The sequence below is a fragment of the Passer domesticus genome, chromosome 5, assembly GCF_036417665.1.
Source record: "Passer domesticus isolate bPasDom1 chromosome 5, bPasDom1.hap1, whole genome shotgun sequence".
Classification (NCBI taxonomy): Eukaryota; Metazoa; Chordata; class Aves; order Passeriformes; family Passeridae; genus Passer; species Passer domesticus.
In genome coordinates this window covers 8,327,963-8,350,721 of record NC_087478.1, presented here as the reverse complement: position 1 = coordinate 8,350,721, position 22,759 = coordinate 8,327,963, and the positions used below count along the sequence as shown (strand labels likewise).

The 22,759-nt window shown below is 37.6% G+C and overlaps 1 protein-coding gene across 10 annotated transcripts in view; it reads right to left on the bottom strand.

Moving 5' to 3' along the window:
• The window catches only part of PCLO (piccolo presynaptic cytomatrix protein), a 322,004-nt gene that overhangs the window by 151,738 nt on the left and 147,507 nt on the right, over positions 1-22,759 (bottom strand). For all 10 annotated transcript variants that reach the window (XM_064421874.1, XM_064421873.1, XM_064421865.1 and 7 more), the window contains exons 5-6: positions 16,522-21,583; positions 14,137-16,148 (exon numbers count right to left, since the gene is read on the bottom strand). In XM_064421874.1, the coding sequence (XP_064277944.1) occupies positions 14,137-16,148; positions 16,522-21,583 (7,074 nt within the window). The remainder of the gene's footprint in view (positions 1-14,136; positions 16,149-16,521; positions 21,584-22,759) is intronic.

The following is a 22,759-nucleotide window of genomic DNA, read 5'->3' as shown; positions in this document are numbered from 1 at the left end:
ATGCCATGGAGAAAAGACTGAATTAGGTGGATTTTAATCTGAAATTGTGTTGCAGATTCTATTGTCATTAAGCTGATTTCCAGTTGTTGAACCGCATGTGAAAACACCAAAATACTTGAAAACCTTTAAATTGTTCTTAAGTCTATTCTTCCTTCTGTAAAACCAGCTCAGGAGAAATTATAGTGCGCAAATTTCAAATTGCTCTTTTTCAGTTGGCCACTAGATTTCTGAACTGTGCTAAAACGCTGAATAGTCTGAATGACGAGAAAAGTATTTGTAACATGCTTTTTAAAAAATGCTTTGATGTTTAATACTAAATTATTGGTAATCTTATACTTTCAGCAGAAAACTCACAACTGATGACAAAGACTTTCAGAAATTAGGATCAGAAATACACAAAAATGTTTGAAAGCATTTCCATGTTTCTCCCCATTATATAGTATACAAAATATTTAGAACAATGAAGTTAAAACATAATTTATTTCAAATTTCTACTTTTTGTGAGCAGGACACCTTTCTTGATCCACCTTATTTTCTAATTTATTACTAATCTTTCTGTGTAATATAACATATCAACATAGTTAAGATACACATCAAAATTATTAAAATAAAAAGAGAATCAAAACTTTTATGCAAAAATGAGACTTCCAGAGTCTCAGCTACTCTATTGATATCTCCAGTTCAATGCACACATTTAGAACTTTTCTATATATCGAACTCCTTCCGGGCTTTGAAGCAAATGGAGCTGATTATCACTGTCTGTCACTTTCTCATTCCACCATTTACTTTATTGACTGTACTGTCCATACTTCAAAAAAAGGTCAGACAGAAAATCCTTCTCCATTAATAAAAACATTCCTTTTTTAACCTCCATGGCTGTCTGGTTTTTGATTTGGTGGTGTATTGTTATGATTGTGGTTTTTTTGTTTTTGTTTTTTTTTTTCTTTTAAATGACATATGAAAAAATGTGTTTCAAGAGAATCGCTACCTATTTTTCAGCTTGAAAATGGCCTGGTTCATATTTTTTCTTTCTTTCCAAAAACTATCAGTGTATTTTTTATTCCTACCATACAAAACTCCTTTCTTTCTTCCTGTGCAACTTTTGGACTCCTTCAATATAAAATTCAGATTTAAAGGTTAGTTTCCACTATAAAATTTGCAGCAGTAATATTTCAATCATTTAAATGAATAGCCTTCCTTCCTGCTCCCACTTCTGTTAATTTAGGGGTTCCATTTCTTATAATAATCAGAACAGAGAAATTTTGTTTTAAAGGAAGTGCAAAACTGTCCTCATATTTTAAATAGTGAAATTACTAATTCAAAGAAAAAAAAAATCACTTCCTCAAGGCATGATCCACAGCTGACTGAATTAACAGATTGTATCATTAATTTTAGAGAATTTTTATGCACCATCAGATTAGTGATTCTACAACACATGCACAAGCCTCTATGGTTTCAAAAGTCAGTGGAAATACTCAGATCTTAGCATCACAGTAGATTCATCGTAATACATCACAAAGGGTTCAGCAATGTTGTAAATATTTTTTTAACCTTCCCAAATAGAGCAAAATATTATAATATTAAGATAGTAAAAGTCATGTTCTAAGAAATTCCAAAATAAAATTGCATTAATGAGTGCCAACTAGAATTTGGGATTCTGATGTAACTTACAAGTGTTTTGACAGTGCTATATCACTTATCCTTCAATTGTAGCTTCTTATTATATTTGTATAAAACACAGAAGTATTTTTATGTCATATTTTCTGAAGAAGTGTTTCAGAGAGAGGTTTTACAGAATACTATCACTATATTTTGTGTAATTTTTTTCCAGTGTATTTATCCATAACATCAGAAGGAGCAACATTTTCTAATCTATGACTTAAAAAATCTAAAATACATTTTTAAAATATTTTCTATGTATAATGATGATAAAATGTTAGTAGCTTAGAATGTATATATCACCTATTAACTAAATGCACCCAAAAAAATACCAGGTTTGGGGGGGTTTTTTTGAAACAATAATTTCTTAAAACTTAAGTGTATTAAAAAAAAATCTAGAAAATTGGAGGAAGTTCTAGTGGGAAAAAACCCCAACAACCCAAAATTACAAACCCAGCAATTTCCCAAATTACTCTAACTTAATTACAGGGCTTGAGAGCTTAATGGGGGACATAGGCTAGTGTTTCCTGAACTGTACTGTGTGTTTCTTTATAAAGCTGCATAGGAAATGCTTTAGGAAATGTAATTTGTTTCTGAAGTGAAACAGCACAGGAGTTCGAGTGTGTCTGCACTTGAGCTAATGAGAACAACAACATTAACTGGAAGAGAAGGACTCAGCTGGGAGAGTCTCCCAACATTTCCTACCCTGTTTTATATCCACACAAACCATTGCAAATGTCATTTAGAGATCCCAGTGCAGGCCCAGTAAGATGGTCTGGGCTTGAGTGTCTGTTCAAAGAAGGGAGGTTAAGGGAACTGAGCTTGAATAAAACACCAAAACTGAGCTTGAATAAAACAACAAAATTGTTGTCTTCAACTCTAAAATAAAGCAGTACTGAGTAGACAGTCAGACTCTTCTAAGGGATGCACGATGAAGGACAAAAGGCACAAGTTGCACAAAGTGAAGAGATTTTGAATTTAGAGCTTTTCAAAATTCAACCACGCAAGTCCTGTAGACATCTGATCTAACTTAGAAATTAGCCTAGCTTTGAGGTCAAGGTGGGCTGTGTGGCCTTCACAGCACCTTTCCAACCTGATTTTTTTGTGACCTGTGATGACTGAGGAGTTAACAGAGGAAATGTTTTCAAAATATTATACAGACGTCAACATCTTAATGGATCTGATGCTGTGTAAGGAGTGAAATATTAGGAAGGTCAATATTTATTTTAATTTAATTAAAGCTTTGATGTCCCATAACTTCAGAGTGTCTGAGATAAAAATGCCCTCCAGAACAGCTGTTTGCTTTTTGACATATATGTATGTGTGTCTGTGTGTACACATATGGTAAAAATGCTACTTCTTTAACATTGTCAAAACTTCTTGTTTTCCATCATGAGTTTTTGGGCCGAATGATGCAGAAACAGGAAGAAAAGAGATAAAATGTGTTCCTCTTCCTAGAGTGTCATTCCTCAAACAAGCAATGCTCAAACAGGCTGTCAGGACATAAGGAGTGAGAACAGCCTACACTACCACTGTCACAAGAATCACTTTTACTGCCTCAAGAAATATCTGAAGGCATTACAATAAAATTCTGTATACTACAGTGTGTCTGATCAAATGGACAAAGCACAAACTCACTTACTCCATTTCATTCTTCCTAGGAGATCATGATATTGCTGCTGTTGGTTATAACTTAGGAATCATAAAAGAAGCATCAATACGATGTAAGTGATTAACCCAGACAGAAAAATTTCTAAAATACAGTAATTGCTCTAATGTCAACACTGACAAGAAGCATATTTCACTCTTGACCTCTTACATTGTATATATACAGCAAAAACACAGCTATGAAGGCGGTTACAGAAAATGTATTCCAGAAACAAATGAAGTAAATATTATCTCCAAACTACCTTATGACTTCCTGAGTCTTGTGTCATTGTGTTTTAATAATGCTATACAGCAGCTGAAAATAAAAACTCAGTCTTGAAATAATCTTCCCTTACATTAAACTTAAATTTTAGGTGGGTAACTCTGCTTCTGATTCTCTCCATCCATCACCCTTCCTGACTATCTTTTCACCTCTGGCAACTGCTGACTGTCTAAATCAAGGAGTTATCCAGGCTTAGTGAAATCAAACCTGTTAAACTTCTCATCCCACACACACACTAAAGAAATCCTCAGCATATAATCCTCCTTCAGACCCTCCTCCATACTGGTTATCAAATTTCAAACCCTGCTTTCACTCTTAGTTGATGGCTTGGCCATAATGCCCCAGGGAAAAGGCTTGCCAGGCAGTGTAAGAGCACCAGCACACTCGCTGCTTGAGCTGGATTTGGCACCAGCAAACAGCTTGCAAAGTGAGTAAGGTGAGATAATCAAAGCTGTATTTTGATAGGAACCACTTCAATTGGATGAGAGAGAGAGTGTGTGAGAAAGACCAGCTGGGAAACAGAAGTAGGGTTTAGCAAGGAGATTAGAGGGAAGATATGGACAGATGGGGAATGTGAACAGAAATTGAACTAAGACCCGAATTCATGATGTACAAAATGCATGAAGCTCTGAAGGAGAGCCAAAAGGCAGTCTTCCTCTGCAGTCTCACACCAAGGGAGAAATTTCAGGCTCTGCATCAAAATTTCACAGAGATGTCTAAACCATATCTTGTGACAGACTTACCCCTGTATTTGGAGTTTCTAAAGAGATGACTTAGGCAGCACAGCACTAACCAACCTGGCTACTGTTAATTCCTCTCTCATATCTTCATTTAAAATGCAGGGACTGCAAGCACTTAGCATGCCATTATGGATTCCACTCCCTGAGCTGAACATTGCAGCAGGTAAATCACTTTTTTTACCAGAGTTCAGCTACTTCTTGGTAACAAAATTGAAAGTTATTTTGTGAAATTGAACTGAGAAGATAAGCACAAATGAAAAACTTGCTCTCTCCAAGTGAGCTTTGAGAACTCTTGACAGGATAGTTTCTAAAATTCTGAATTGGCACCAGCAGAGTCAACATTGTCCTGTAAATAAAAAGTTTGTCTGCACTATGATGCCTATCTATCAGCAGCCATTCATCTTAAAAGCATGCTGAAGAGACCAGAAAATAGTGGAAAGACTTTTTATAATGATGTTTCAGTGAATAAAATGAAAGTTATTTTAAATTAATATTTTTATATATTTTTGTTTAATTAAGCTTTAGCACCTAAAAAACAATTCATAAATCTAACTTTAACTGAATCATAACTTTTTCTGCGCAGAATTGATAAAATGTAACTAGTATATAATTAAGGAATTCACTGTTTTGAGAGAAAAAACAGGAAATAAGAACCCAGAAGAATCAGAAGACAGGTTTTTTGAGTGACCATGGGACCACAAGCAATCTCAATCATCTAGAACCTTACTTTCTACTCATTTGAGAAATGAGTGGGACTAATGTTATTCTAAATTAAAACCATAAAATAAGTGGATTAACTACTGTTCCCTTGGAATACTTCTGCCTGCAGATCATAAGAGGAATATACAGTGACCAGAACAGGTGTGATTTTTTTCACCACCAATATCTAATGTTAAACATGCTATTTCCAATCCTTCATACTTTAGGCTATGTTGTGTCATTCAAGGAAGACAAGAAACTTCCAGGCTTCAGAAGAGAAACAGATGGAGAAAAGTGAAATAGGGAGTAAATGGCACTTCAGCTAAGGGATGGAAGGAACAAACCAGGGGACATTTAGGCTCTTTGATTATGCCCGTCTCAGCTCCCCATGTTTTAAATGAATACTGCGTCACTGCAGTCACCCATGTTATAGAAAGGGCCATATATATCTGAGTGGTTTGTTTACTCAGCACTCTGTGGCAAATGCTGTATTGATACAAATTAACAGCAAAAATGTGCATGATATGTCAGAAGAGCCATAAATACTAAAGAAAGTTGTATTTAATTTTAGAATTTATTTTTTAAACATAATTTTATTACTCATAGTGCTCAAGATATTCTTGACTTGGAAAGGAAATCAGTCATGTAAGTTATCTAACACTTTATGGTATTCCCAGTATTCAGATGTAACACAGTTTCACTAAAATATATCAGTTCTAAGGCATCTGTGCTATTGCAGTTATGAAGTTCATATCCATAACTTTCCCAGGCCACAGATTGAGGTAATCCATCCTGTGTCTCTACTGGATGTAAAGAGGGGCTAATATTTGTCCTTTTTAAAATAATGTTTAACAGTGAAAGACTCTTATCTTGTCCAGCTTTGGTCTTCTTTCTAGATCAACACAGCCAGATCCTTCAGACAGCTAATCAACATTGTCTAACTCTTTTATCCTTTATCTTATGTTCAAATTTGAAACATCTCATCCCCTAACTCTTCAGTGGTGCTTAGCTAAACTGCATTTAGTGTTAAAGCTGAAGTCTCACCAGCCACTGAGCAGGGCAGAATAACTGCAAGACATCTCCTACACAGGCACCACTTGTCAATATGTCCCAGAACACAGGGAAAACCTTTCCTGCAAGCACTTGATATTTTTAAGTCCTATTACATCTGAACACTTACTGCTACACTGGACCATTTTCACTTCTGCTATTGCCTCATCAGCAATATTCCTGTTTTGTTTTCTTTTTTTTTTTTTTTTCTTCTCTACCTTTAGTGTCTGTATCATTATTGAAATTTTGGAACACTGCTCTGAATTGCAATTCTGCTTTCCAAAGTAATTCTATTTCCTATATTAATCTAAAAATGCTATGAGTCATTTCTTAATATTTTAAATTGCAAATTGAATTATTAAAGAGTAAAGCCTAGGACAAGTCCCTGTTTGATACACTTGAAACTGCTTTCCTGATTGACAGTGACCATATCAACCTAAGATATTCACTTCCAGCTGGCAGATAGCAAGAAAACTTCCATTTAAAAACCATCATTGAAAAAGAATTAGCTTAGCAATAATGTTGTGTTGGAGTAAGGATGTAAAGAAGTGCAGCAGAAGAGACTATTTTTCTTAATATTTAATAGTGAAATTTGATCTTGCAGCAATTATATGCAAAACCATGTGTCTATCTTAAAATTATTTTTAATATGAAATCACTGTCTCAGAAAAGCAGTGCCTGATTAGAAGGATTTTGAGCCTCATAACAAAAGTAAAGTTAGAACTAACATAGGCAAGCCTTATTAATTTAAAACTAAGAAACAAGCAAACAAACAGATGCTATTAGCACACATTGCATTTTGAAACACTGATAGCACAAGAGGATCTGGTCTAGCCAGTGTTTTTACAGATAAGAAGCAAACATTCAGAGACTGGTACGAATTTATGAAGCTAATAATTCTGTGAAGAGTATTACAAACACACCTAGCTCAAAGATTGTTGGGCTACCTTCATGCCATCCTTTTGTATTTTTTATTTTTTGGGGTGATTATATGGGGTATATCTAGCTCAGCAAATATTTTTCATAATTTTCCTAAGGGAAGAATGCAGAGTTTTGAAATTTTTGAAGTAGTATCTCCTATGCTAAAAATAGGTTAGGAATTACTATAAACAAATTTGCCTTCTTCAGGAGAAACTCAGTAGGAAGCTCTGTCTTAAGTGCAACTCAAGCAGGCTCAAATCCCAGCAGGGAAAACCAGTCCAAACCCATGACTGGCTTCTTTTGGACAAAAATGAAGTACGGCAGATAATTTACCTCAGATAATTTGATCTATTGTTCAGCTTCTACTGCACTAAACAACTTGCTAATAAAGCACAGATAGTACTTTCTTTCTAACAAAGATTTTATAGACAGTGTTATTTGCTCCTTTTCGAGAATGTACCTTTATTTTATCAGTATAGTTTTCAGAGCTTCAGTTAAAGATGCTCATAAAACTGTAGAGAGAATAAAATGCAGGAAGCCAGAATTATCAGGAGAGCATGTGAAAGAAATTGTCTTTTTTATTCCAGTCGGACAATTCCACTGGTAGAACTTTTACCCTTCTATTCATGCTAACCTCAGTAATCTGTGACTTGAGAGGAGAGGAAGATCTGAAGCAAAACAGAGCTGAAGTAGTCCAAAATTTGCTCATGGTTATGTGCCCCTGTCTTTATTCTGAGCCTGCCTGGTTCCACTGTATAAATTTATATTCAGTATTTATTACTTTAAAACAAGGAACATGATATTTGCCTACTTCCACACCAAATGTTCCAAGCAGATAAAACAGATAACCACGGTAACCAAGTCAACCAGAAATGAACATAAAGATACTATTGTACCTCTGTTTTACTTTGTCTTTCTGGAAGACAAAAGAATGAGGGATGACAATTGTGGCTAGGGATGGTTTTCTTAATGTCTATATAAAAGCTGGCATGAGAGAAAGATGGATAAGCTGAAAGCAGGTGAGAAAAGGCCCAAGTGACATAAAACCAAGGCTCTTTGTTAACTTTGCCATAAATCTCATGCTTTATAAAAGACTGTTAAGGAAAAAGAGTGAACACTGTAATGATTTTCTATTATGCATGAATGTCTCTTGGTTGAATACAGAAGGTGTGAAACCAACGAATACAAAAGTATCAGCCAGAAAAGACTGACCCAGTTAAATGTGCTTTAGAAAATAATGTTAATATGACATGTTGCCTAAATGTGGGATATTCTATCTCTTTGGAAGATGTGAGATGCAAAAAAGATGCTTCACTTCAGTCACAAAAATGTTGTTCCAAAAAGTATATATCTATATATCTATCGATATCTATCTATATCTATATCTATATCTATATCTATATCTATATAGGAAATACTTCACAGGAAACAGTAGCTTGAAATGTTAATAGGACTCTAAATTGTAAATAATTCAGACCACTGGTGGAAAAAAAATAATCTTGCTAACACCACATGGTTAAAGGAAAAGCTAGATAGGTCCTATTTTATTTTTTACATAGGGATAAGATTGTTGAGAATTGTTTCTAAAAGTGACAGAGACTGTTTTTGTAACTCAGTTCCCAATGAATTTGTTTGAAGCACACAAAGAAAGCATGTGACAATATTAAAGCACAAAAGAAAATTGGTGGGGAACATCTACACCTTCTCTGGATTGCTGGAATGAATTCAATCTCAAGACAGGATTTCCCATCCATAAGCAATGGATCAGCATTCAGGCCTCATGACTTAGGCTCTTGCTAAGTGAATTTACACACTTCCAGGCATTCCTGCATGTGCAGTTCACAAACTGCATGAAAGCCATATGAATTATGCAAATCCAACTTCTCCCAGATCATTCTTTAGGACTGGTTTATACACGCTCAAAATGAAGAACCAGTTGCCACCAGTGTCTGGAGAATTTTCATTAAACCACAACCCAGTGATGTCACTTAGAAGCAAAGCTAAAAAAATTAAAATTTCAAATAAATAATTAAAAAATGTAGATACTACCAAAGATGGTTCCTCACTCAACACCCATCTGTACTGAAACACAAATAGCAGCTGTTTCTGCAAAAGGTAATTATTCCTTTATATGGAAGTATAGAGTTTGCAGAAACCAAAATGTCATTTCCTTTTTCTGGGCTGAATCATAGAACTGAAATGGAAAGTTAAAGTCATTGAATTAAGCCTTTTGCAGTACAATGATGTACACCTATGTCTTGTGCAGTAGGAGAACTATGTCACCTGACATTCTGACATGACATTAAGAAATGAAGCTACTCCCTGCTTCTGAGGAACCCAAGCAAACAGAAATATCCACCTTCAAACAGGATATTTATCCCTACCTTTTTCTCTCTATTCATAATCCATGGAGAATGAGAAGTACAAGTCTGGTGATCAGTTTAGTCCTGAATAAACAAGCAAAACGTCATGGATGTGATAGATGGAAGGTCTTAATTCTACTGGAAACAACTACCTTGTTTTCCCTTCTCAGTGCTCAGATGTACAGAATGTCTGACACTGAAAAGGTCTGTTGTGGATGCCCCATCTCCCTGGAAATATTTGAGGTGGGATGGAGATTGGAGCAACCTGATGTAATGAAAGGTGTAGGTGTTCCTGGTGGCAGGGAAAGTTGGAACTAGATGAATTTCGAAGTGCCTTCCAACTCACACCATTCTGTGATTCTGTGAAATCATGAAGTTTTAACCTTCTAATTTTAAAGTTGAAAACCTCAGAATACCACAGAAAATGATACACATCAATGTGTTAATAAAGGCATCTAAAATAAAATGCACTCCTAAAATCAGTATAATACTGCTCTAAATATAGCAATAGAAGAAATCTTGTATTTCTTATGTAAATAAAGACACATTTTGGGGGAATTTTGCTTGAAATAATTACTTTTTTTTTAAACTACATTATGACTTATTTTTGCCTTACAAGTATGGCAAATCACACCAGATAAAAATGTCAAGAAAAGTCTCTCATAATAAACATATTGATAGGATTTACTCTAAGTGTTAAAGCTTAAATGTACAGTTTCTACCCTAAAGCTGACAGGCTGTTGACAGATGTGTCTTTGCATTAGTTTCACGAATACAAACACTTCTGCTGAGTCTGTGCATTGCTTAGCTGTAGATGTTTTATGTGTGTGACAGGTCATGTGCAAGATCTTCTGCAATTTCCCTCATTTTAGCTGAACAGACATTTTGCATCCAAAGGCAAAAGGAAGGCAACTCCCATTTTTGATTACACATATGCAATCTGTACAAGTGCCAAAGATGACTGTGACTGGCATGTGACTTGGTTCTGTGGCACACTGGTGTAAAGCTGTTTGTTTATTATGTTAGACAGGTACTCACAATTTTTTTGTTGCTGTTGAATGGATGAATTGCAATCTTCACTTCCAGTCTCTATTGGCAGCTCCTGGTGCTCTCATGGAAACCATTCCTATGGCTATTCACTCTATTGAACCCTACCATGCTGGACTACTCAACAGTCTAATAAATCACTGCTGGGGAGCTCACTGCCACAGGGAGTGCAAGAGACACAAAGCTCACAAAACAGCAAAATTGGGTATCTTTGCAAAATGTCCCTTCCAATGGGTGACTTTCACAACTTTTTCTGGTGCTGACAAGATACAATTTCTAATTTTTCTTGACTCAGCTGTGCTTGATTGCTAGTATGTATCACTACTGGACAGCACAGAAGAACTACAAAAGGGGACAGCAATATTTTTTGTTTGGATGAATAGGAAGGCACCATCTATATTCTTTCTAGTGTTCACACAGAGACAATGACTATAACAGACAAGCAAGTGGAATTGTAGCATAACCACACAGCTTGTTGTCAAAACATTAAATGTGCCGCTACTGAAAATAATGTTACCTGGATTTTTTTATTATGTGATTAGCTAGCAGGTTACTTTTCAGCCATTCACTTATACTAGATAAGATAAAATGTTGTAATAATTTCCTTTACAAGCTGCATTAAAGAAAAAAGTCATATTTAAAGCAACAGTTCTAAGACATATTTAATCATCTTAGTCAGAGTCTCCATAACAACTTTCCCTGAAATGCTGTAAAAAAAAACCATTTGCCATTGGAAGAACTGCATGACTGATGAAAGGGTATTGTCTGAAGGACAAGTTGTCATTTGCTTGTAAATCGTCAAAAGAGACCAGTTTTATTCTTTTTTAGTCTCACCAATTGTGTAAGGATCAACCTTTTTGCTCAATTGTCATGAAAAAAGTGCCTGTGAATCATATACATGAATACATGAACACCCTTTTCACCTGCAATGTTTATGAATGCAGACAAAGACATAATCCTGATTCATGAACTGTTAAAAAAGTGATGGAATATTCATCCATGCAAAAAATATTCATATACACATTCAATTTCCTTAAGGTAGTAAAAGATCAATCTTTCATTTCCATTGTATTCTTTTATGTTCTGCTCTAGTAAATTATATTTTTCAGAGTGAGCTGTTTTGTAACTTTTTCTCTACTGAACTTCACCCTTTTTAATGACATAACTGTCCCCTCCTACCTTTCAATTTTTTTCACTAGGAAATTAGGTGTGTCAGGAGGCACAAAAGTGTACAAAGAGAATTAGCAAAGACCTTAGCTGTTGTGGGCACTGTACATAGAAGGAATGAAAAAAAACCTGTCACAGTGCCATAAATATTTCAAAGTTAAGGCAGCATCTTACTTTCACACTTAGAATGATAATCCAAAAGTGGTCCTGTATTTAAACTTAAGTATAACAACACCATGTGGCTCTAACAACAAAGGCGTACAGTTGAAAAAATGTCAACAAGGTTTACACTTTGCCAACAATGACACTGTGTGTGTGCTTTCACAGAACTTTGGAATGTGATAAAATGTACAAAAGAAATCACTGTCCAGTCTTTCCTGTGCTTCAAGATGATAGAGCCCTAAACCCATGGTATAACAAATAGACATGCTGGATGGAATACTGTGAGTCTTGTGAAAATTAGATAATTTAGATCTTGTACTGTAGAACTCTCCTTCATAACATAACTGAACTAAGTAATTGAGAACCAAAACTGATATGGAAACTGCAAAAGCAATTTATGCCCCTGTTTCCAGATGCTGATGAGGCCCAGCAATTACCTTCTTCAAGGATCATTTTAAATATTTTTTTTTCTTGTTGGCCATGTGCCTTTTTCTCCTTTAAACTTCATGCACCTGACTTCAGCATAAGCTAACTTGACCTCAGACACATTATGAACAAAACTCCATCAGAGAGTAACAAGCTTAATGCTTACCATAGCATCAAAGTCAGCCATGATGGTCATGGGAAGTTTACAAAGCAGCTTCCTCACCCTCTACTGCATGGCCATTTTATATTCATGGAAGTTTTTTTTAATTTCCTTGTGCTTGTCTACTTGCACCCTACCTTCCATAAAAATGTCCCACTCCTCTATTTAGGCTGAAACTACTTTGAGACTATTTGCTGCTTGATAGCTGCACACTAGTGAAAACCATATATCTCATTGCTGTTTGGGTTCATGTTGGTACAAAAAGAAACAATGGTGTACAACCTCTTTGTTTTCATGTCTCATGAAAAATAATGTATGTGTTCAAACTCTACTGTAAAGACCTTTAAACAATGAGCTGTTTATAAAATTCATCATCCATCACAGAAGGATACAATTTATATCAAATATATATGTCTATATGAGAAATAAATGAACTGAATAATTCGTTCTCAGAAATAGTTTTACTATACTTTTACAATTATACTATTACCTACTCTCCAATATTAAGTAGGACCCAACACTTTCTTACAATCCATGAGCAATGTTCTTCAAGATGCTGTTCCTCTACATGAATCTTTCCTCTACATGAAACTTTAGTGCTTATGCTAGTTTCCCTTACTGTGCTTATTGTTCATTAGTGAATGATGTTTATATGGAGTGCCAATGCCATAACTATGGCTTTCCCTTCAAACTTCCAAGTACTGTTTTCCAAGCAGTAACAGCATGGGAAGCATTTAATACTGCACAAATGCATGAAGCTGCAGGAACTCCGTACAGTGGGAGCCTTGGAGGGTATAACCAGATAATGTTGCATTTGAAAGCCACCACAAATTACCAAACAGAGAGAACAAACCCTCTTTATCCTATCCAGTCTGTACTAATCACTGGTATTCACAGATAACTGAACATAAAAGATTAATATTGTGGAATGGCAACTCTTCCAGAGTTCTGAAAAGATACTGTCGTATCAACTGACAGAAGGGAATGGTCTCAGATAAAAGGACAGCCAAGAACATATTATATTATAAAGATACATTTTTTTTTTTTGCCAAGATTTATTCCTCTTATTCATAAATATCAATTGGATTCCCAAATATGAAATCTTACTTCTCGAGGAAAAGAAATACTGCAGAAATGAAAATTTTGTGTCTACTGATGTCAGCCTCCTCTGACCCCTATAAGAAACAGCCCTCAAAACTTGCATAACTTCCTGATAATCCTCCTTATCCAAAACAAACAAACTAAAAATGGATTTTTGATATGAGACCTTTTGGTCTGGGAAATATAAAAGATGTACACACTGAGACAGAAGATTATCCACAGAATCCCACATGGTTAAGAAACCTCATGAGGATCACAAGGACAACTAACTACGGCAATTATAAATCTGGTGTTGTCTGCTCTCAGAAGGGACATGCAGTAATTTCAAGGCAAATGCACTACAGACTGTGCCACAATAACTGGATGTTGTAGTTAGAAAAGAAATGCTGTCAGTTTTCTGAAGCATTGTCATTAACCCCTATACAGGCAATGAATTGCTGGATAAAACACAAAATGCCACCCAAATTCTGAAAATGAACTTCTTGTGTTACTTCCTGAATATTAGTAATAAGGGCTTCTCTGTTTCCTGGCAAAACAGTGAATGAACTAACCATTGCTTCAGACAGCAGATATTCCACTTGACTTTTCAGAATTGTGTGCAAAAGGACTACATACACGTGTTGGAAATGGGTGTGTCTATCCTCATGCTGTACTGATAGCTGTAGAATTGCATATTATTAAAAAAAAAAAAAGTAAGCAAATACTTCTTACCATAAAACCCTCAGTGTACTGAAACTGAGCTCTGGAACTGTCTTCTGCTGTGGGACTCAGGGGCTTAGGATCAGACATAGAGCGTTGCATCATCTTTGCTGTCTTTGGGCTTGATGGAGGAACCTTGGCCATGTCAGCATGCAGCATCTTCTGAGGGCTGATGTCATCAGTCATGGGTTTTTCATAAGGTACAAATGCTGACTCTATAACTTTGCTTGGTGAAACGGGTGAAATGGGTGAATAGAGAACTTTGGGAGATTTGGGAGGGGAAGGGACTACCTGTAATGTGGAGTCTGGACGAAGGTGGGATGTGTATCCTATCTCTAATGGTGTTGGACGTTTTTTATCTTTCTGAGGTGATGAAGCTGACAGATATTGGGGACTTTGAGTGTCTGATGCTGTCTCTGTTTGACATCCCAGACTTTCTCCTTTAAATGTCTTTTCTGGAGCTGAAATATGCTTTATGATTTCAACCTTAGCATCCCATCTGGCCCTGATTGAAGGTGTTCTTATTGTTCCTACAGGTTCTGTTTGCACAGAAATCTCTGCCACTGTCTGAACTGCGATACTAGATACCTTGGAGAATGGTTTGGCTTTATCTGCCTCAGTGGTGCTCTCACTGTATTTCCCTACACGAGGCTTCCTTCTGGATCTGCTGGAAAGATCCCATTCATCTTGATCTTCATCATCCGTCTGAACACTTGTATCAACACTCTTCTTAGCTCTCCGTCTCCTGTTGGTGTAACCTCTTTCTGCTCCATCTTCATCATCAGTTTGCACTCCACTGTCCACTATTTTTTTGAAACACCGGGGCTCTTCTTCCAGGGTCTCCTCAAACTCCTCGTAGGGACCACGTAATTTTGGCATAGAACTTCGCTTTTTCAATTGCTTCTCCTCTCTAACATCAATATCCTTAAGAGACATTTCGGAAACTGAGCTTAGGATACCAGACCTGGGTATGTATTGGGTAATGCCATCAGACTGAACTGTATACCATGCTTGACTTTGTGGAATTTCAATACCCAGCACTCCTGAAGCTGTAGTGGTTGTGTCATCAGTAGGCCAAAATTGGCCATTTTCTGTGCTTGCATACTGTCCTTCCAAAAGTGTTTGGTCTGTGGTAGTTTGTGGTGACCCAGTTCCTGAAGGGTCATAACCATACTGATATATTTGACGAAGTTTTTGCTCCTCTAACTGCTGGTGGAGCTGTTGCTGAAGTTGTTGGAATTGTTCAAGCTGCAACTGCTGCTGGGCTAATGTCTCTTGTCTCATCATAAACTGAGCTTGTCGTTCCTCCTCCTGCTGGAATAAAAGATGATGTTTCATGGATTGCAACTCCTCAAGCTTTTTTTGCACCATAAACTTTTCTTGTTCCCTAAATCTTTGAATTTCCTGACGTTCCCATTCCAACTCTTCTGCAAAGCGCTGCTGCTTAATTTTCTCAAGCTCAAGAAGTTCCCGCTCCAAATCAAGCTGCTGCTGTTTGCCTTCTTCAGGGGCAATGAGAAGGGCAACCTCATCATCAATTACATCTGTATAAACTTCAGATGCTGTCGTTAAAGCAGGTATCAAGCTGGTTGGCTCAGTGGTAATAGTTTCTATAGAATGTGGTGGTAACCCCGTTTCCATACCAACGGCAGTAATTGCTTTATCTTTTTCAGCTGCCACGGTTGTCAAGAAACTATATGATCTTGGGAGTGGTTGAGTCTGTTGCAAAGTTGATAAAGACGGCACTGAGTCAACTGTTTGGAGAGTAGGTAGATCTCTGACACTTGTACTGAAAATAGAACCGGGTTGTGTGGTGATGGCAAATGTGGATGGGATTGGAGTTGCTACTGAAGAATAAACAACACCATTGGATGATCTTAAAACACTTCCAAGGCCAAACTGGGAACCCACAGAGGACACCATTCTTGCTTGGGAATACTGTGGTGTACTGAGCCCGAGGCCAGAAATCTGCCGAGTCTCTGGATATGGACCTGTAGTCTTGCTTGAGTAATCCATAACCTCACCTGAAATTACAGGGCAAAGTTACAGTCCAGTCCCACAAAAGAATGCTGCTTTGCGGATTCTGAAAGTCATCCCATCTTGATGAAATAAATGGGAAGGGAAAACTGCATGCAAATCTTCAGGTTAATGATCTACTTTAGATGTGAAGGAAACAGCATTTCTGAACATGCAGGCACATGCAGGCACCTCTGTGCAAACACATACGTAAAATGAAGAAATGAAAAACACGTGTAATCCGGAATAATTTGTCACACTGTCCAAAAGAAAACAAAATAACAGAAGAAGGGGAAAAACAATAAAAAAATTATCCTGAAATGAGGTGAGGAACATCAAAATTATATTTCAAAGAAAGATCTGCTGCTGTGTCATACTGACCTGTAGTTACTCTTCCAGAAGTAAGATCTACTGCTGTATCAGTTGCCCCAACTCGATAATCAAAGCTATTCTTGCTTCTATATGCAAATAGTCCAGCTTCTGATAAATTTGTGTCAGACATAGATGGTTTCATACCTCCAATTCCTCTGTAACCATATGACCCTGAACGATCATACTGATAATGGTCATCTCTGTAGCCAAAGCGATCTTCAGGAAGTGTAGTAGAAGGCTGCTGTGCTGTACAGCTCCTACCAAATGGAAATTTATAAACCATATCACAGCAGACAGCTCTTCTCCCTGCAGTCAGATCTACAGGCTTTTCATCATCTTCTATTACTGTTGTTATGATACCTGGAGCAGTTTCATCCATTGTTACTACTGTTCTGTGGGATTTCGTAGTGCTAAGGTCAACTGCTCCACTCTCTGCTGGCTCCTGAGTAGTGGAGAGATCAGTCCAACCATTTGTAACCCCAACAGGTGGTACAGTAACAGGCTTTGTAGTAGCCCATGTCACTGCCTGTGTTGAAGTACCTAGTGATAAATTTATTGGCACTTCATCTCTACCTACAGAGAAGGCCTGGCTGCCTGTTACTCTGTATGCAGGCTCAAAATGTTTTGATGTTGTTAGCTGAAGCGGCGTTGTCATCGCGTGTCCCAGATCCACAAGGCTGTCTGTGCTGGTGGTGTAGCTCACAGTGGCAGTGCAAGTCATCACAGTTACTGTCTCAGTGACTGCAGGCAGAGAAGTATCAGCAACACATGCAGTGCTAAGGTTTATTATGGATGGCTGGACAGTACTTACTGGCCGTCCACTTGTGTCACTTGCTGGCATTTGCCTTCTTACGTCCATGGAAACAGCAGAGAGATCCATACAGCTGTCCCTCATTTCAATGTCCATCTTAGTTAAAGTGCGAAGATCGATGACATCGCCCAAAGGATGGAATCTTCCATTCTCTCTGTATCTGGGTTGGTCTACAATATGTAGTGGCTCTGGAGGTATAGTAATGGCAACACTACCTAAACCATAACCAGGCACTGGACCCTTAACTACAGACACTGTGGTCTTAGTTATGTCTGTTGTTACTACTTCTGGTTTTGAACTAGGTATTTTTTCAAAAGTTGATTGTGTTGTCATAGGAATAGCTTGCAGTGCACTTGAAATATACATACTCTGACCTGCCATGCTTTGAATATCCATAGTTTTCATGGATGTAGTAAAAACTGGTTGCATAGGTTGGGGAATCTGTTCTTTAGAAGGTGCTTCTAAAGGCCAGCTGGTAACAGCCTGGCTAGTTATAGCTTCAGTGGGAGTTCCAGGCTCAGATGGCAATGTGATGACAACATAGGTTTCCTGTGAGGGTTTTGCCAGCCTTGGTGAAGATTTGTTAGAGTGTGGAGACAAAGGGGAAGTGGGAGACGGTATTTTGTATTCAGCTGTGGTTACCAGATTCAGAGTCATACTTGAAGTCAATGACAAGCTTACTGGTTTGGGCTGTGTTTCTGATGGCTTATGAACAGCTATTGGGAGTGGAGGAATTGCTGGTTTAGGAGCAATTGGAGGTTTAGTTACTTCAGGTGGCCTGTGACTGAAAACAAGCCCTGCTGGAATGGAGGATGGTTTGGGTGGTACAGGAGGTGGTGTTGGGGTATATGCTTTAGTGATAGGTACCACATGATCCTTCAATACAGCTGTGGACTCTAGTGCTGGAACACTTGCAACTGGAGGTACCACTGTGGGAGCTGTTGCTGATGGAGCCTTAATCTGTGGCTTCTTTTTGGGATAAATGGCAGGCTTGGGTAAAATAGGTGGTGGTGGTAATGGTGGTGGAGGAGGTGGTGGAGGAGGAGGAGGTGGGGGTGGAGAAGGATGAGCAGTTGAATCCAAAGAAGAGCTTCTAAAAAGAGAGAATACTTTGGCTGAAACAGCAGGAGCTGAGGAAGGCACAGAGACCATGCTGGTCTTACTTACAACACTGTGAGTGAGAACAGAAGATGTTTCTGATGCAGGCTGTGTAACTGGTACTGGTGCTATACATACAGGTGGTTGCTGAGATGCAGCATTAGTCAAATCAATCCTTGTCATATCAACGCCCAATTCTTTGTGTGGCTCTTCATGATGAATTTTGACACTGTCAGCCTCTACTGTACTTTTAATTTTTCTAGCTGCTTCCTTCTCTGCTTTGGAGGTATCAAAGGTAATGATGTCAACTGCATATTCCTTGGATTTTGTAACTGTAGTTGCCACAGCTAAAGGTACAGTTTCAGGCAAACAAACTGCAGTCTGCTCCACACTCTCTGCATCTGATTCAAGAGATGTTTTTTTAGTGGCTCCAGCAATAGATTCATAAGGCATGGTCACTTCAGAGTACTCTTTTGTAGATGTTAAGGGAACCTGTGTTACTATCCTGACACCTTCAGAATCTGCTGGTTTACTTACACCATCTGCTGGACCTACAAAACCTGTGGTTGCACTATCTATGGGTGAGGAACTATCTGTGGTAGAAACTGAAGATGTAGATGATGTTAAGGAAGCTGTATCAGAAGGTAAAACTGATGCAGCACCTTCCGATGTCTCAGAGTATGTCAATATTGATGTTTCATGAGAAATTATTTCTTGAATTTCTCTGGCATAATCTGTTAAGTATTCATCTTCAATTTCCTCTGCTGTAAAATGCTGTGTTATTTTAACATCTGGAATAGAAAGTGTGCTACTGACAGGTGATACATCTGAAATTGCTGAAGTAGTGCTTGATGTTAAAGATGTACTATCCACTATTTCTCCACCACCAGATACCTTTGTATCAGATGTGGGAATGAAATCTGAAGCTGGTTGTGTTGGACTAGACCCTGGGGTTAGTTGCATTTTCTGCCTTTTCATAAGCTCTTCATAAGCAGCTTCTGCATCTAACAAATGCTTTTCCTCAATGGTGGAACTTACTGTGCTGTCTAATACAACTATTTCATGACTTTCTGGGATAATGTAAGAACTAGAAACTATATCTTCTTGAGGCACAATAGTATGTAAAGTCTCAACACTAAAGTAGTCTTTCTCTAGATCACTAATTTTCTGTGGTTCATCAAAGACCTGTTCTGATGCTCTTGTTTTTTTCTCTTTTCCTCTCTGTTGCATATATTCACTGCTCTCATCTTGTCTCATAACAAGACTAGTATCAATAGTTCCATTGTAAGTATCCTCTATTAAAGATTCATAAATATAATCCTCTATTAGCATTCCACCATATAAAGATTCTTTTTCAAATACTTCATCTTTTTCATTTGACATTTGAAATGATTTGGACTTATGCATCATCTCCTCATATACCTCTTCAGCACTTTTCAACATCTTTTGACCACTCTCTTCTTTTGGGAGTCCAGTTGGTTGTTCATCTGTTGGTGAGTATAAAGAGACAGCAGTAGGCAATTTGTAAACTTTTTGCACTTCTATTATTTTTTCTGGGCTGATTTCAAATCCTTCAGGTTCTGACTCAATGCTGGGTGAATATTCAGAACAAGAAGATCTGTGCAGCTCTTCCATTTCTGCAGCCTGTCGTAATTCTTCTGTTGGAGATGCATCTTCAATGGGAGAAAGATTACTTGGTGGGGTCTTTGGACGTTCCCTTCGTCTCTGGGCTCTGAGTTCATCCTTGTCTTTTTTAGATTTTTTGCTAGAACTTTTTCTTTGTTGCTGTTCTAATTCACGTTGTTTCTCTTGTTCCTTTAGAAGTTCTTCCTCTTCCCGTAGTTCTTCTTCTTCTGAAGAATCTTCAATTGTGGGAAGAAGAGGACCATGTGTTCGATGCCTTGCTTTGCGCTGTTGTTTGCTCTCCCCTCCCAGTTTTTTGTGACTAGGGCTACTGTCACTGTCTTCGTCAAGTGATGACACTGAAGTAGGAGATGTACCTGGTGTGAAACTAGAAGCATGCAAACTAGAAGATCCTTCTCCTCTAGATCTATCTTCTGGTGAATCTGTAAGACTCTCCATCTCTAGCTCAGGCTCTTCATCAAAATATAAAATACCTTTTTGCGGTTCAGATACTTCAGAATATTTGTTTGTTATTGTACTATTTAGTTCTATTGTTTTGAAACGTCGAAGACCTCCTCCTCCAGATACTGCAAGTTCTTCACTGTCTTGACTTTTACTTTCCCTGTATTTTGGCTCTGGGCTTTCATCAAAAGTCTCATCATCGTCATCATGCCATGAATGTCTTCTTCCTGCATCCTCATCATAGCCTGCACTACTTTTCCGTGCCATTCTTCTGTGTTTTCCAGCTGTTCCTTTGGCTTTGCTTTTCACTTCTTCTTTCTTTTGGCTTTCAGCTGCACTGATCTCTTTGAGTTGATTTCTAATGAATTCATCATCTTCAGAACCTGAAGCATCTTCATCAGCACTCATCTCTAAAATCTGTTTTCTAATGAAGTCTTCCTCATCACCTGATCCCTGGCTGTCATCTCGTTTGTACTCATCACTGCTTGAAGAACCAACACTAGTTCTTCGTTTTCTCCTTGGGACAGGTGAGTTTTCGCTCTCACTGCTGTCTTCCACAGAGTCATAGCGTTGTTGTCTTCTTACTGACATGTCATCTCCTTCACGTTCTTCTTTGTAATCTGCCTGGGAGGAAGCAGTTCCTTTGCCCTCTTCTGCAATGGTTCCTTCACCTTCTTTGATAGCTTTTAAGTCTTCCTCATCTGGACTGTAAGATTCTGGAGTGATGGGCAAAGGCTTTGCTTTAAGTTGATCCTTTGTCTGTTCACCATATGTTTCAGAAAGCTCTTTGCTTTTTGCAGATTTTTCATCAGAAAGAGTGCTTGCCTGAGCTTCTAAAATTGAGAGTACAGTACTTTCCAGTTTAGCTAGATCTGAGGGGCTTGGTGGACTTTCTTGTGAAATAGTGTCTTTTTTACTAGTTTCTTTGAGTAAATCCTTTTCATCAGTGGGGATATGACTTGGAATTTCACCAAGTGAACTTGATATCCCGTCAGAAGAATACCCGGTGTCACTCAGACCTTGTGGACTTTTCTGTTGCTGAGAGCTTGATGTGTCTGATTTGTCATCCTCCTTTTCCTAAAAAAATAAATACATAACGCATGTGTATATATTTATATATAAATTCTTAACGTCTCCTGGCAATTAAAATGTGATTTTTTTTCTCTAAAGGATGAGTTCATGCCTCAGATGCAGACTGAACACTAATTTTCCTATTCAAAGCTATTAGAATAATACAAAAAAGTTCCTTGAATTTTGATTTTTTGCATTGACTGTAACTATGCTTTGCATGGCTGTCCACACTGGCAACTGATTTTATTAGTTTCAAGATGAATTTCTATTTTTCAATATAAAATTAAATTGTTTTAAGAACACTTAGGAATGACAACCTGCCATTTGATCACACATGCATGGGACAAGTTGCCCTGGGGTTTATTTATTTGAAGATTTTATTTACTATGTTTCAAAGCTGTCTACACGCTTTTCGATACAAACTAATATAGCTTGACAAATGTCTGCAGAATTTCTGGAGTCTGCTACTTTGTTTTCCCATTCAACATTTTATAATTGTCTAGAAATGCGTCAGTCTTAAACTTTGCCCTCATGGTTTAATTTTGTTGATTGAAGTATTACACATTTCAACATGCAACAGAATACACAGAGCACTGAAGCATGATTTAATGACATTTGGAATGTCCCCACATATTGGCATGTCTCCTACAGCTGGGCACTGTACAAATATTTTTTGAGTACCTCATATGAAAGAAGTTTTGTGGTAAATTGGTAGTGCAAAGTAAGCTGCTGGTAGGGCAGTGTAGTTGCAGGGAGGAAAGCACGATGGTCAGCCATTGGTTAAAGGAAGCAAACACGGCAGGCATTCCTGACTGAGCATCAGAACCAATGTTTTCCTTCTCATCCCTAATGAAACACCCTTAGTCATTCCAGATTCTTCTACCTCATTCTGACTGACAAGCATCTGTAACTCCTTCTATAAATAACAAAAATACTAAAAATACCCTACAGAAAGTATTTCTGCACCAGTATCACTCCTGCTTCTCACAGCTGTGAAATTATCTGTACTTATGACAGTACCTCATTGTTCAGCGAAAACACAGTTCACTCTCCAAAATACAGGTCACCTTAGCTCTACTCTGGGCTGACAGTTTTAGGAAGTGTCCCAAAATTCACTGGCAATTTGAGAACAAGCATCCCAAAGTCTCATGATTTTAACAATATGATATGATCTTTATTTTT